The sequence below is a fragment of the Cuculus canorus genome, chromosome 3 (assembly GCF_017976375.1).
Source record: "Cuculus canorus isolate bCucCan1 chromosome 3, bCucCan1.pri, whole genome shotgun sequence".
Classification (NCBI taxonomy): Eukaryota; Metazoa; Chordata; class Aves; order Cuculiformes; family Cuculidae; genus Cuculus; species Cuculus canorus.
Genome location: NC_071403.1, coordinates 50,603,855 through 50,619,976, shown reverse-complemented (window position 1 = coordinate 50,619,976; position 16,122 = coordinate 50,603,855). Strand labels below are relative to the sequence as shown.

The window sequence follows — 16,122 nt, the reverse complement described above, 5'->3', positions numbered from 1 at the left end:
TTTAAAAGATGGGTAGATGAAGTGCTTAGGGAAATGATTCAGTAGCAGACAGGTACAGTTGGACTTAATGATCTCAAAGGTCTTTTCCAACCTAGTGATTCTATGATTAATTAAAATTTTAACATTTTTATTCCTCTCCCTTTCATGTGCAAGGTGGTCATCAGACTAACTATAGTAATTAACATGAATACTACAGAGCATACTGTAGTATATTGCACATATGAACAAAAAAGTACTAAGGCTGGAGTGAATCTTGTTCCATGACAGCGATAGCAGCAGTATCACAATTTTACACACAGCTGGTGTGCTTATGCTATACAAAACACTGTAATTATTCAGCAGCAGAAACTAAACTTAAAATAGTAGTCTAATAGATAAAACACAATATCAGAATGAAAAACAGACATGAAACACAGTAAATACAAATGAAAGAGGTCAAACAAAATAGTCAAATTCCTTAAAACGTCAGAAAATACTATACCCTGAGATGGGATCAGTCAGTCTTTTTCATATATAAGTAATTGTCCTATAATTAATAAGGGAGACCTGCTTTTAATTTAGCAGGGAAAAAGGGATTTTTTGTGGACCCAGTTCAGAGACACTCTATAAACAGTTTTTTTCAGTATACATGCACTAATTCAGCATTGTGTGTGCTACTTCTTTTTTACCTAGCCAAGTTGTCCCACTCTTTTGTGAGCTTTTCCATGAAAACTTCAACTACATTCATGCGATCATGGTAATCCCCTGTCCTCTGCAGATCCTCCTCCCTCTGTATGAGCAAACTGTGTGCCTGAAGGCAGAGGTCCAGCCACTGGTTGCTCAGTTCTCCTATTTCCTTGTGTTCAGGTGATTCCTGTCCTTGGGTTAGTTTGTTCATCTTCTCAGTTACAGAGGTAAGAGCCGACTGCTTGGACTGCAACTTCTGACTGAATTCCTGAAAAAGATACAAGTCAAAACCAACTTGTTGACACATACTCAAAATTATAAGATGGAATTTAAATTAAAACTCTGAAATAAATGAATTGTGTAAGGACTAATTATCTGCCCATGCAAATGAGGTGAGGATGTAAATTGGAAGAAGTGCCTTTTCTGCTCCCCTAATCTTTCTACTCATCTTCTCAGGTGAGGACAGGTTGTTTATAGGCGTGAAAGCAAACCAGAGCAGTTCCCAAATGCCAGTGATAAACAGAAATCACAACCAACTTGCATCTTGTTGTCCAGGTTTCTGGACTAGCGCAGCTCACACCATGCACTAAAATATGCAAGATAGTCTGGTTCTCATGAGAATTCATTTTACCATTACTGTTTCTAGCTCATTCTTTTCCTTTTCCTTTCTCATTAGAAACTAAAAATAGGGAGCAGAGTCCATGAGTCAGTAAACCCCCACATCCATACTTTGTTTTGCTCCTACTTCTACAATAGCGCTTATTATCACTGTCATTATTGTAACAAAGCCAATGATTATCCAGGTATGATTGCTATTAGAGTTAATAAATTCCAGTAAACAAAACAGTCCATCTTCACTCACACTTCTTACTTAATAAAGAAGTCAAAGAGAACCCCCCAAAAATATACAATATACTGACAACTAAAACTAACCAAATATTTTTCAGTGCTTGCACACTGAGGTAAATATTATCTTTTCCCAAACTGTAGTTCCGATAACCACAACTAAACAACCTTGCCCAGTGCCACATTGTCCTAAGGTATCTTCGAGGAGTATGACACTGTTCACACATTTGCACAGAAGAGACATAAAGAGGAAGTGTTGTTTACTTTTCACTCAACTTCTGGCATATCAGAAAAAGAATACAAGAAAAATCTATAACAAAAAATGCAAAATCCAAGCATTTCATCAGTTATCAAAAAGAAAATCTGTTTTCCTGTTTCTTCTTGTAACTTTACTGATTGTGATATGTGCAGAACAGCCATAAAAACTCTTTCATTTGTAAACAATGAGTGGAGATCTGAAGGCATTTGTTTCACCACAGGATAAATTAAATTGGGTTTCCATCATACCTATTCTCCAGTGGTTTTCAGAGTCCAGCGACACTCAAAAGTTTCTTAGGCTAATTTTTAAATAGATCTAAATAATTTAGAAGTATTGAAAACAAAGACCTTAGCAAGCAAATATAAGATCTGCAATTTGCATTTCTTACATGATCAGCAATTAGCCACCCTGTAGCATCAATAAGGAAACTTTCCTCTGTCTTCTCTGCCTTTGCCCTAGCAATTCTATGCAATATATGCATATAAAATCAACTATAATGTCAACCACAGGATGAACTACTACCTTACTTTCTGTTCTTAACCTAAGGTCTCCTTACCTTAACCTGGAGTACCATATTCTGGGCAATGTTTAGCTCCAACTCTGCCCGTCTCCTTTTCAGATTCTGTAGTTGTTGATCTGCATCTTGAAAATACATCCAGAGCTCAGCCTTCATTTGTTTGATCTCTTCCCAACCTTGAGCCAAAAACTGTGAGTGCATTACCTGTTGCTCAATCTAGAAGAAAAGAAATGCAAAGGAGAAGGAATGCTTTAATGTAGTTATTTTTGGAGAATGGAGGATGAATACCATTCTTCCTCTGAGCACAATACTGTACTAAAAGCGAATTTCTGTGCTAGATTCTGAAGGAGCTAATATTATCCACAAAGAGTCTTAACCTTTAAAAGTCATAAAAATCAGACCTATCAAAGGAAAGCTGTGGGAAAAAAAAAAAAAAACACTATTAACCCTTCAGAGAAGCAAGTATATTTATAACTCTGTGTATTTTGAGGTGTTCTTAGTCTTCTGGTAAAGCTTAAATTAACTGTATGATTTAATCTATTGCATGTCAAGAATATGCTGGACTGGGCCCTGCATGCCTTCACACAGACCAAATAAAAGCTTAAACTAAATACTTCCATTTAATTTGCTTAGTCCGGTTATTTTCCCCATATGCGTTTTGTATCAATCACCTAAAACAATAGTTACATAGCTTCTTTTGCTCCAAATACAGCAGTAGCATATCTTTAAGGTTTAAACACACACCAAGCTTAATATCAGCACTATATTGACTGTGATTTCTAAAAATGTTTCACTGCTTTATATACAATAGTAGGATCTTATTATGATGTTGGGGATGCTTTTTAGCTATTCAATATTTGGACGGCTATTTATTCATAGATAATTTGGATTTGTACAATTTGCTTCTCTGGTATGGAATACTGTTACTGCACTTGTTGCATTTTTATTCTTGGTAGAAGTAGTTTCAAAATTTGATTGTATGCGTAAGTGAAACTAAATTTTTCACGTTTACCACAACAAGAATGTGCATTATGTTTCTTTTCTAATAATTTATATTTATAATTTTATTTTTAAATCCAAGCATAAAGCTACTTTAAAACTTAAAACTGAGGCATACATCTATAAATTCATGTGCTAAAATAGATACACTGATTTATTAATTGAACCATCATATTTTTATGAAGATTATAATTAATATATTAGTACACGCTTATAAGAGCATCAGTCTACTGTCTAAGCTTTAATAAAATACAGAGAAGAATATATTGAATTGTGTTTATTGAAAACAAATAATTTGGATCATGTTTTCTTCCACAGAATGTTATTTGGTGGCTTTGCATCAACATCTTGTAACGTTGCTTAAATACCTTTAGCAACCTTTGTTGTGTGTATTTGCATTGCTATTCTCGTAGTACTGTGGTGATTTAATTAAAAAAAAAAACAGTAAAAGAAAAAAACTATTTCTACAAGAAATATTTCAGATGAAAGTAAGAAGACACCTTTTTAAACCATTACCCAACATGACCTTTTTAAGAGAGGACAGATCAGGCAGTTAAAGCTCTAAATAGGATTAAAAGCTGATTCTTATGGTTATCTTGTACCGTTTGTTTTGTTTGTTGAATATCTGTTGCTGTACGCTTCACTGTAGCATCTGACAGATCACACATGGAGCACAGAAGGTCCAAGTACGTGTTGGCCTGCTCCTGCAGAGCCCGGAAATGTTTTACCTGAGGGACACAATCCTCAAATAAACTCTGAGACTGTGAAAATAATCTCTGACTTTATTACAATCATGCATTTTAGTATTTTTACCTTAGCTTATTATTTCCAAAAGATGAAATGCAGACATACACTACTTTAGTAGGTAAGGCTGCTTTGCCATAATTAGGGAAGAGTAACTCTTAAAAACTTGGTTATCAACCAATTATCAAATGGACTTAATGACATATATATTACCTAGCTTATTTCTTTATAAATAAAACATTATATACACAGTTTCAGCAGGGTGACTTATTTTCCCAAGGTGAATAGGAAGCAGGGCTTTATCCAATTACTAAAGTGTCATGTTGCCTATATCTATAAAATTCTCCACTGTCTGAAAGATTATATGAGATCAAACCCATTGGCACAACACACATTCCCACACCTTCTGAAACCTCCCTAGTGTCCCCAACATCTACAATTGCCGCGGTAAGACAGCATGATGCTGTTGAGGTTTCTTGATTTCGATGTTGCCCATAAGAACTCACTTCTCCCTATGATGAATTTCCTCATCCCAAAAGAAAATTACGATACTTGAGCTGACAAGCAGGGCAATAACATACCTCCTAGAGTCCCAGGGAGGAGGGGTTAGTAAATCAGAGGGCTAGCGGTGGGTCCTTGTAGACAAAAAGTTGAACACAACAGCAGTGTGCCCTTGTGGCAACCCCAAACTACTTTATTAACAAGAATACCTGAGATGAGACAGTTCTAAATTGCAGCATCTTTGGTACCATACCAGTTTAATTTGAAAACAAGGTTCAAATCCAACGTAAAATATATTAAGTTACTAAGAATAACCAAGAATCAAAGAAACCATTCTAAATGATTAACATGAGCTAGAGGAAGTTTTATGCTCTTATGCTGAAAAAAATTGTTTTAATTGCCTGCTAAAAAAGTCTGTGTCCATGGGGCTATGAAACCAGATCTCCAATAGGAACATTAGTAGACAGATGGGCAACTGGACAAGCAGAAAGACACAACCTCTCTTGGAGTACCTGAGCAAATCTATCTAATTAGCCAACTTTTTTCAGGTAAAATATTTCTAAGTATTAAGAAGAGCTAGCAAAGGACCTGTGTGATTTTTCACCTACATTTATTTTTCAATGAAGCTATTCCTTTTGGAGCTAGAAATAAATAATGAGACTACACAGCTCTCTTAGAAGAGTATCTGGCATCTATCTGACTTCTAACATTTTTACCTGAACTCACTTTATAAAGAATAACTGAGTATTTTCAGGTGCTGAACATTTACCTGTTTAACCGCATCTGCCAGGCTGAAAGGTGGCCAGGTAGTTGGCTTTAGCTCTGACTGCACTGTAGACAGCCAAGTCTGGCACTGTTGTAGTGTGTCCTGACGATTAACATGTTTCTGGAGTTCATGTTCCAAACTCTGGTACACCTAAAATAAACATTTTGTAATGCCATTACAATTTCAAACACCACTACTGTCTGTCTTCTCCCGTCTTGAGTATCCCAGATAAAACAGAATTATCAAAACTGTGGTTATTTCAGCACTTGTACATAAAAATACCAAGGGATGAAAGCTCCTTACGCTCTCACTGTATCTTGCATTCTTGATCACATTTTGTCTTTGGTCCAATATGAGGTTTTACTTAACTCTACATCTTACTATGAAGACTACTTTTTTTCTTCCCCTACGCTGGCTTGATCTCCTAACTGAATTAACAGAATGACTGAGACAGCCCTTCTTAATTGTATATTCTGATTTTACTAATAGAGAAAGTATTTTCTAGCACATAATTACATATGCAAACTACTGACACTAGGAGTGCAATTTGCTCCCTAGTTTATGAAGTAAGAATAGTTTTAATTTCTTTGCTGCAGCTACTCAGAAGTTAGCATAATATAAAGGTAGTGAGGTGTGGATAGATTAACGTAAAAAATGATAAGCAGCTAGTTTTGTTGGTTGCAAGGCAACATTTGGATCACAAGGAATTTGACAGTAGCACAGTAATGATGAAGTGCTACATTATTAACCTGTTTGCTCAATTTAAACAGAAAGAGTAGAAAGAGGTTTACACCACTTAAAGCAACAAGCACTTGTAGAAATAATAATCATAGAATCATAGAATGCCTGTTATTCTTTAATAGCATGAAAACATTTTTTAAACAAGGCTCACCCTCTGGGCTGTGCTACATATGGCAGAATAGCTGTCCTTTGTCCCCTGAAGATGGCTTTGTATGTTTTGCTTAAATTTTGCTTGAAGATGTTCTGTGCATTGATTGATCAAGTGATCACCTTTACTCTTAAGGTTGTTCAAACGATCTTCAAATCCTGAAATGTCTTCCATAATAGCCTATGAAATAGGTAAAATACTTTTGAAGAAATATTTAATCCTTAAAACATGTTCTGCCTCACAGCTTTAAAAAATAGGTTTGTGTGGTTTTTTTCTTTTTCTCTTTTTCTTACTGTTTTTCTTCAGATTTGGAAAAAAAGTTTCCAGGTGACGTGTATTATTACAGTCAAGCTGTTGGAGTGCATACTTACTGTCAAAAGTCTGTACATAGCTATTACACAGAAACATCAGTAACACTGTTCAAATGTGTAAGCATTACATGCTCATGCCCCAAGATTACCCTTAATCTTCCTTTGTTGTGTGCTCTCTAGGGCTCCACCAGCTTTGATTGTGTCTGTTAAGGAGGACTAAAACTGATGCTGAATCACATCTTATTCCATAAGCTATTCCACTGCAGATAGTTTTTTTCCACTGACTGTGGTGGAGCCAAATTTTTACCCAAGGAGGCTACTTAAAGAATAACACATTAATCACAATGAATTAAAAGATTCCAATATTCAGCCTTGGAATCTCAGTTTCAGGGAGTGTTGGGGAGGGTTGGATTTTGCTTTCTTTGCCTTCTACAAAGCATTGGCTATCAACGTAGTGTAAGACTGTCATTAATAGCAACCACAAAAATAATTTGAATGAAAGAAACAGAGGAAATGATACAACCTAATAGAGTTTAAAAAGAAAAAAAAAATGAAAATGTAAAATATTTTTTCATCCCTAAAAGTGCCAGAGCAAAACATGCCATAGGATTAAAATGACCCTAATCTGCTTTTTGTGGTCTATTTCCTGGGACAGGCCAGGAAAAATCTGACACAAAATTTAGACCAAGGTACAACAAAGCTCTTTTGCAGATGCAATCTCATCCAAGGAACAGTGCTAACAACAAGGCAGATTTGAAAAATGCATTAATGAAACTGATATTTATTTACACAGCAGTACGAGCAATAAAATAGGTGAATGACAAATAACTGGAACTGTGGAGTGGAGGCAGAGAAGCAAAGAATTTAAATTATATTTTACTGGACAAAGGAAGTTTACTCGACACGAAACCCACCTTATGGTTAGCTAGTTGCTGAGTGATTATTTCAAGATTGTTACTCTCCATGAGGTCAGGGTTGACCAGTCTGCTGGACATATGTAATAACCATTTCTCAACTTCTTGCAAATCACTATTGTAATCTTCATGTTCTTTTACTCTCACCTCTAAGGTTTCAACATATGCCTGCAGGACCACAACAACCATGATTAAAATATTCAGGTAATAAGAAAAACAACCTCCCACACACAAAAAAAAACCCAAAAAAACCAAACAAACACTGCAAAAGCCACCAAGAGCTTGAAAGCATAGTAAGAGACTTATCTTCTAAATGTCTATTCCTGTGAGGGACTCTCACATGATTAAACTGTTAAGAATGACAAAGGGATTACTTTGTGTGAGTGAACTCTGCGGCACTGAGCTGTATTTACATTCCAGATGAAATACCCTACTTTGAAGACTGAGTAAAACATTGAGGATCTCCTTACTTTAAGAAAAGGAACACTATCAACTTGACATCAAGTTCACCTAGAAACAGTATAACACACTCTTTCAGAGAGTGCACATGACCTACTAAAAGCTACAACTGTGTTCCTGCTGCTTACAGCCTTTGCAGGTACCTATTGTGTGCAGTTGTGGTAAGCAAATTAAGAACATGTACCTTGAGTCAGAATGTCTTTATTCTTATTAGGAAAGATTTTTTATAATCTTCCCTACATTTAAGTCATCAACATTACATCTAGTGCGACAGATGGCAGTTTTTTTGGAACTGATTAGAAGAATGTCTGGTAATTAAAAATCAAAAACCAAGATCCTCTGATATTGGTGGATATACTGACAATCAAAGCTACTTAGGTCAAATAAAAATACTACCACAGTTTGCAGAGCTTATCCTTGTTAGACGAGTACAACCTATTAAAAGCTTTAAGAATAATCATACTTTAGGATGTATTATACTTAGAAGTATTAGGCCTTTCAACATACTACATACAGGTGGACTAATGAATCAATGTTAATTATTAATGCCCTTGCTGAGTTAAATTATATCCTTCTTTCCATTAATTTTTTTTCCAGTGACTTCCATTCAACAATTAGGGTTAGATTAAACACGGTTTGTGTGAGATCTAGCAGAAACAAGAGACAAAGCAGTATAATTTAAGAGCATCTGTCCCTTCAAGAAATCTATCCAAAGCAATTAAAAACAGTAACAGTAGAACAAACTAGTCACTGATGTATTTCCCTCAGAGCTGCAAAGACTTCACTTGCCATATTGAAAATTCATTTCAGCTACTCTTGTTTGTTAGATTTACATAGGTAGAAGTTCTTTCTATATTCAAGAATTCCTCCCCCCCAAACAAAAGAAAAGAAAAAATATTTAAAGCTAACTGGCTTGTGCATGGCGTATAACAGGACAGCATGAGACAAACTGTCAGACTTCTCAAAGAGAGGAGAAAACATAGCAAATCTAAAGTAGAGTTTTCTTCCTGAATTTTTACCTTTGTTGTGCTGCAGAATTCCTCATAAGTGCTTTGGAGGTCTTGAATTTTGTTCTTTAGAGTCACGTCTTTCACCAGATCAAAAAGTGCTTCCCCCTTTTCAATTACTGATTTTATTGATGGCTCCTGGGACAGAACAGTCTGCTGTATGGACTACAATGCAAACAAGAATTATTCATTAACTTCCCTTTGATCTGAGACACAGTCTTCTATCATGGTATAGATCACCCTTCCCAGATGAGAAGAGCTTTGCTACCACTGCAGGACAATGTTTCTCAGCCATGTCCTGAGACAACAACTTCGTAGGCATCTAAAAGTAATTATACTTTTTATGAGTGGCTACTAGTATGGCTGATAATCTGGAGCTGGTGAAGGAAAGAGGGTTAATACGTGCGAATGAGCGAGTGCTAGGGATATAACTTGCTGAGACAAACAAATTCTGCAGATAGGTGGGAAAGCACCATCAAAGCCCTCCCCTTAATGAGATAATATGCAGACAACTACGTAACACTACTCTGAAGAGCATGGAATCTGATAAATTTGCATGGCTGGCTCAGCCAGCATGGCACATAGCAGCATCCATCAAACAGCAGTGAGACACCAGCTCCCCAAATGTATGGAAAGCAAGCACACAGCTATGATATATGAATGTGTTGAAGCTGGCAGTGGGTAGTGGGCAGTTTCAGAGAGAAAGCCTTGATGCTGTGCAGGTACTGCTCAGCAACAGCCAAAACACTGGTTTGTTAGAAACACTGTTTTAACCTATAACGTAAAGCACAGCACCATATGAGCTGCTATAAAGAGAGTTAGCTCCATCCCAGCTAGACCCAGTACATGTCATGGAAGATCTGTAATCCCAAAGGATTTCACCAAAACATTGTTAAAAGAAGCAATAGGGTTTGTTGTCATTTTTAGGACTGGGAGAAAAAAAAAAAAAGAACACTTCATTAAAATCCTAACCAAAACCAGAGGAAGCCACAGCAGCCCACCGTCTCAGCTGTGAGCTGACCTGGGACACGCAGCTTTAAACAGAAAGCTGATTAAGCCAATGTAATTACAGCCAGTCTGCAGTGAAGAAAGAGTCACCGATTTCTTTTTTTTTGCTTAAGGAGCAGTTAACTCTGTTGATGTCAATGGAGTAACTCATATGTGTACTTATAAAAGAATTTTGCTCCATAACAGAAAATTTTCAGATGTGGAAGTCCTGTTAGGACATTCAGACTTCAAACCCAAGTGCTCATCCCTCTGGTTCATAGATGCAGGTATTGCGCATCTTTTCACTTTGATGCTGATTTGGATATCCAGACCAGAGACATCTCATACATCTATTGCGGAAACTTAAGAGACACACGGATCAGAGGATTTACTGTGAGTCACCAGGTCAAAATCAATTCAATAGCACAAACCACTTTTTACCTTGTATTTGGACAACTGGGCCTTCTTCTCATAGAGTTCACTTTTCAGCTCCGCTGGAGCATGTAACATGGCTTGGTACTCTGTCAGCCACTGAGTCTGTGCCTTATACTTGTCTGAGAACTCCTTTGCCAGCTGAAGGCACTTCTCAGATGTTGAGTGCTCTTTCCTGATGGAGCCAGCCAGCTCTTCAAGCTGTTCCATGTGATCTCCAATTTCTTTTCTTAACTGGTCAGCTTCAGTTTCTTCCATGTAATTTATAGCTCGCTGCCCCTTCTCACGGGCAGATTTCAGTAAACTGTGGCCTATGTCCATATCATTCAGCAGCAACTGTGGAGCAAGTGTTGGTTAACAGAAAATGCAGGCTAGCTCTTACCTTTTTTAATTATTATTCATTGTAGTTCTATTATCAGTAAGAATCTAACTATTGTGGTTTGTTTTTTTTAATTCTGCTAAGGACACAGAAGGAATAGCTAGGGAAACTGAATGGACCTTTCATAATAAAATTGCCTGGAGTTAAGGTGCAGTAAACTAGAATGAAACAGAGAAAACAAATGCTTCTGTTCCACACAGGATTTGTGAAGATAAATACAGAAACTGAGGGCTATCAGAAGAGAATTCATACTCCAAATTCTGAACAGACGGAAGTTTTCTCTTAGTGTATTATGTTTAAGCAGCAGGACATATGAAAAACTCATCTGCAACCCTGAGATGAAATGTGAATTTTACTACTGAGTTATTTCAATTAGGAGAAAGACAGCACTTTTTGCTTTTCTTTACAATGTGCATACTGGTAAAAATAAAATAAAAAAACAACAAACCATCAAAACAAACCCATGACAAGATGCCTTGCAAGGGTAATTAATATTTTAAGTTTAACCAAAAATAAAACACACACAAACATGCCTTACAAAGGATAGGATTATATTATTTAGGACTATTCATAAGCTCAAGAACCAAACTGTGATCTAATGTGTATGACATAAGAACAAAAAGTTTTACATTGAGTGATCTTTATCCTATCAGGGTCTCTGGGCAAGGTGAAGTCATAATTTTAAGCAGGTAAGGTGCATGTTAAAATATAGCTTCTTTTTTTGGTGAAAAGGAACAAAAGCTGTATTAAAGAAAGCTGTACCTCTAGTTTCTGCACTTTTTTCTCCATTGCTGTTTTATCAACCATATCAAACTTGGTGATCACATTTCCAAAGTTCTTGTTAGTAGCTCCATACCAATCTGTGTAAGCACTAAAAGCCAATTCTGACTCCTCTATACAGTGTATTTCTTCTTCCAGAAACTTCATTTGCTCCTTCAAACAAATATGAAGGGTAAAGTGAGGAAACAAGAACCACCCAGATGTTTATCATTGTCATTGCTAAAGGAAGCAATAAATTGTTACTTATTAATAAAACCTGAGATACTAAGATTAAGCACGTAAGTTTTGAGTTCTTTCATATCTATGGATAATTCTCACTGAGGTCTTGTCAGGATGTACATGTAGCAATGACTAATGTCAGAATTAATACTAACCACTGAAAAGGTACTCATATTTTGAAATCTGAACTGTGACTTGTGGTTATGGTGCTATGAGACTCGATCTGAAGACTGTACCTTATCAATTCAAATTTTCCCTATACCTATGTGCTTCAGTGATAACCTGAAAACACTTCTCTAGAGGTCATTCAGAGTTCAAACATACTGAATTATGAATTTCTTTCCTTAAACTGCCAAAAAGGGTAGTAACAACATCTGATTAACACTGCATATTTTTGAAATGGCACTACCCCAATTACAGTTCTCTAATATATTTAACTCAATGAAATCAACATGTATGTGTGTAGATATAAGGATAGATATGTGAATATTATATTAATGAGTCTACAATAATGAATAAACTCTGATAAAGTCTAACTAAGAAAGTCTGTTTATAATTGCTTCTTAACTGACAATTTATGACGCTACATTGCATTGACTTCTGTTACTCACCAATACATGAAGAAGAAGAGTCTGGTAGCGAGATGTAAGCTGCGTAGCCTGGCTTCCCATATTACTTGCAGTGAGACTTTCTTCTAATATTTGCTGAGCCAACACCCCAACTTCCTCCACATCATCTTTGTAGATTGCAATTTCTTCATGCCATTTCTATGACAAAGACATCATTCAGCTTATATGACTGATTGAAACATCTTAAACACAATATGCATTGATTTGTAACTAAGTCATGAAATCATTGAAAAATAAAATGAATATATGGTTGCAATCATGGATTTATAACAGGAAAATAAAACAGAATCTGATGAAGGTTAACATAACGAACATGGGTGAAGTTTTATCATACCATGTGGACTGCATTTCATTACAATAGATTCAATACTCTCCTCTCCCTCTCCCAGTTAATAATATAAATGCAACCTGGACTTCCTACAGAAATTACCCCAAGTTTTAAGGGTGACTGTAAAGTGTAACCTTGAATCTCTTCAAATCTGCTTCCTGTGTTTGTTCAGAACCACGACTTCTCCTTGCAGTGACTGAAGGAGAATTATTATACAACTCAGCAGACACTTCACTACAGAATTGGTCACATATTACTTTTGTTACCATATTAACACTTTCCCACTCTAGGATTAATCGTTGTTCTGAGTTATGCAATCACAAAGCACATGAATTCCACGTCTCTAAGAAATTTCAACATTGGTATACCCTTTATGAGTAAAATGGGAGGAATCTGGATCCAGAAGACATGAAGCTCTCTTAGATCCATCATTCTAGGCACTACCTCAGAATGAAACGCAATGCTTCCCGTTATATTCAGTGTGCAGCCAGGCACTGATGTGGAAACCTCACATGGCATTTTGTTTGAGGAATGCCTTAACTATACCCTTTACCTTCATTTGTTGAAGCTGCATCTCCTTTGTTGCTCTACCAGACTGCCTCCCAGTCCTGATAGCAACTTTCTTCTCCAGATCTGTTAGCCAGTCATTAACTTTCTGAATTTTTTTCTCCATTAACCTCAGTCTGCTCACAGTGGCATTTAATTGGCTTCTTGCTTCAGAAAGCCTGTGCTGATGAACCTGCCAATCCTGTCGTAAGGATTCCAGGGCTCGGTCTTCTATCTGGGGAACGCCCCAGGGAATCACCTCCTCTCTTGCATGGACTGCAGCATTCAATAAAGCTTGTCCTTCTGCACAGTGGACCTGCAGCTCCTGTAAAGGCAGAGTTATGGATACACACTGTACGTTAACAGCCTTCTTTCACATATAGCAAACAAAAATCCTCATTCAACTTAAGACAAAAGCAAGCTACCTCAATGTTTCCTATATAGTCCTCTTTAGTTGAACACTGTGAGGCTTCAATCTTTTAAAATAAACCTATTTATTTTTACATATGCTTGAAGCATCAGTCCGAAATAATTCTTGATACCCTCTTCTAGACATGCATGGCATCTTTATGCTTATTAGAATTTGATTAGAAATTATGAAGGGGTTCATCTCATTAGAAAACATAACCAGTAAATTACCTTAACAAAACACAGTTGTGTGTCACCTTAGTTTATATTTGAGATATATACTCAGATTTTCAAAATGGATTCAGATTTTGTAAAGTAAACGACAATAACAAGACATACATGCAGAGTCTCTGATCATACGAAGACCTCAGTAGCCTGAATAAAGTAATAAATATTTCATAACTCAAGTACAGACCATTTGCTAATTCAACAACAGGTATGAAAGTATTTTTAGTGAGCTTAAGATCATAACTGGGGAATTACTGAAGTACTACACATTCACCCTTCACTGGCACTTCAGTGATTCGGTAAGAGTCTTCCCACCTCACCATGGGAGCCTACATGACTGGAACTGCCTGAAAGTACCTGCATCTGCATTGTAAGCAATAAAAAGAGGAAAACCCAGTGAAAGGAATACTTCTAATATTCTGTGAAACACAGGAAAAAGAAGAGGTAGGCCAACATCTAAAACAAATTCAGTACTTGCAAAAAGCATTAGCATGTCTCCAGATTTCATTCAAGGCCTAACACTTCTTTCTGGAAATGAGTTACAAGGTTTCCATGTGCTTTAGTGGAACCACTTCTGAGCATCAAAGTACTTACAGTGCGATTCCAAGCTATTCTTGAGACAAAAGACAGATGCAATTTTTGTCTGGTAATTATTCTGTTATTTTACAAGTAGCATTTTTGTTTTTCCCTTACAGTGTCACACTTATGTACCTGTAAGTCTCGGAGTGTTGCCTCTTGTTTCTGGGCATCACCATCCAGATGTGATAAGCAGTCAAGTTTTTCCTGTTCCTCCTCCAGCCACACTTCAAAGGCCTTCAGATTTCTTTGGTACTCTTGATGCAACTTAAGCAGTCCTTCAGCTTTTGTTACTGCCTCCTGCTTGTTAAAGTATTTAAATATATGTGTATACATAACTTAGCGTATTATCAACGAAAACATAAGGACTTCCATCAAGATGAAAAGTTCGTATCTGATGCTGAGCTTTCCTAGAATTCAAGAGTACTTGGATTCTGAAGATGCCTTGATCAATTACAGGGAAAGAGGGGGTAAATGTGTGGATACAGATACTTATCCTAAAAGATTCTTCACATAAGTTTGAGATTTCTGTGATCAGAAGTTTTCATCTGGGATCACTTTTAAATAATGTCTTAGTGTCTAGTAACAAAACACCTTAATTTTTATAACAATTTAAATTGAATCTACTAATAAGAATGTGAGCTTAGAAATTGTGTATTTTTTCTTTGCATGACTTTTTTTTGCCAAATGAATAATAATTTTCTATTAAGAATACCTAGTATATTTAGGTCTGAAGATTGCTCAAGTCCTTTGCAAGCAGTTCCTACAGAGCAGAGTGAGAATAAATAGCAATTCTTCTGTGTATGTGGGTGAGCAAGTTACAATAATTTCACAACTCAGCATTAAAATATTACTGTATCTGGGCTACAGCAGGAAAGACATTATACATTTGCACAAGATTAGTCTTTCTAAGCACAAAAAAAAAAAGTATATTACATGAAATTCACACTCCTTAAGAAATTATGGGAATGGTGAAACTTTGGATAGAGGCAAGACAGGCTGCATTTCAGGGCAGCCTGGAAAAAAACTTTCATAAACAGCATCCGTGAACCTACTGCCTTGCCTCTTGACACTAGTTGCAGGGAATTACAGGTCTTGGTCTACTTAGGCTTGGGTCACAAACCCCTGGGGAAGCTTGTTGGGTTTCCCACATGGCCAAAGGATTATTAAAGGATTTGACCATTCCTTAATTTCCAGCTTTTTTCTTTGAACATTGAATTTCTTTCTAAAGGTTGAATTTCCTCTTGACACCTACTATCATCACCACAGTTGGGAGTAGGGAAGACCAAAGTCATGTGGAGTATTAGGTGGAAAGAGAAAGAAGAGATGCTTCTTGCTATATGGGGAGAGATACAGAGCTCTCACATCTGATAGAGAGCACCCATTTCTCGTTGTTCCTATGGTGTTGCTCAAGCTGAGCAAATACAGGAAGTCAGTATAGACTTGTGCAGTAGCAAAACGTAAAGGTTAAAGCATTAGCATGCTAACAGAAATACTAGGTATTAAGTAGCACTTCCCAGGACTTGCATATCTCTTTGACAAACCTGAGTGAGTTCATTCACAGAAGGTCTAAAGAAAGACAGTGCATTGCATTCTTTGCAGTTGTGGAAGGAAGTACCACAAAAAAACAAATCAGAAGTTTGAAAAAGTGAATTTTGGCCTTACTTTCCAGAGGATAAAGGCATTATGAGACAAGAACATTCAATTTTATTACACTGCTGTCGTGAAAAAG

General features: G+C 36.6%; 1 protein-coding gene across 1 annotated transcript in view; it reads right to left on the bottom strand.

The window, feature by feature from the left end:
• SYNE1 (spectrin repeat containing nuclear envelope protein 1) overlaps nucleotides 1-16,122 on the bottom strand; it is a 320,695-nt gene that overhangs the window by 139,040 nt on the left and 165,533 nt on the right. The window contains exons 67-78 of the mRNA XM_054062229.1: nucleotides 14,526-14,690; nucleotides 13,186-13,503; nucleotides 12,287-12,442; nucleotides 11,439-11,609; nucleotides 10,307-10,633; nucleotides 8,891-9,043; nucleotides 7,413-7,580; nucleotides 6,191-6,367; nucleotides 5,302-5,448; nucleotides 3,890-4,015; nucleotides 2,328-2,504; nucleotides 669-934 (exon numbers count right to left, since the gene is read on the bottom strand). Of these exons, the coding sequence (XP_053918204.1) occupies nucleotides 669-934; nucleotides 2,328-2,504; nucleotides 3,890-4,015; nucleotides 5,302-5,448; nucleotides 6,191-6,367; nucleotides 7,413-7,580; nucleotides 8,891-9,043; nucleotides 10,307-10,633; nucleotides 11,439-11,609; nucleotides 12,287-12,442; nucleotides 13,186-13,503; nucleotides 14,526-14,690 (2,351 nt within the window). The remainder of the gene's footprint in view (nucleotides 1-668; nucleotides 935-2,327; nucleotides 2,505-3,889; nucleotides 4,016-5,301; nucleotides 5,449-6,190; nucleotides 6,368-7,412; nucleotides 7,581-8,890; nucleotides 9,044-10,306; nucleotides 10,634-11,438; nucleotides 11,610-12,286; nucleotides 12,443-13,185; nucleotides 13,504-14,525; nucleotides 14,691-16,122) is intronic.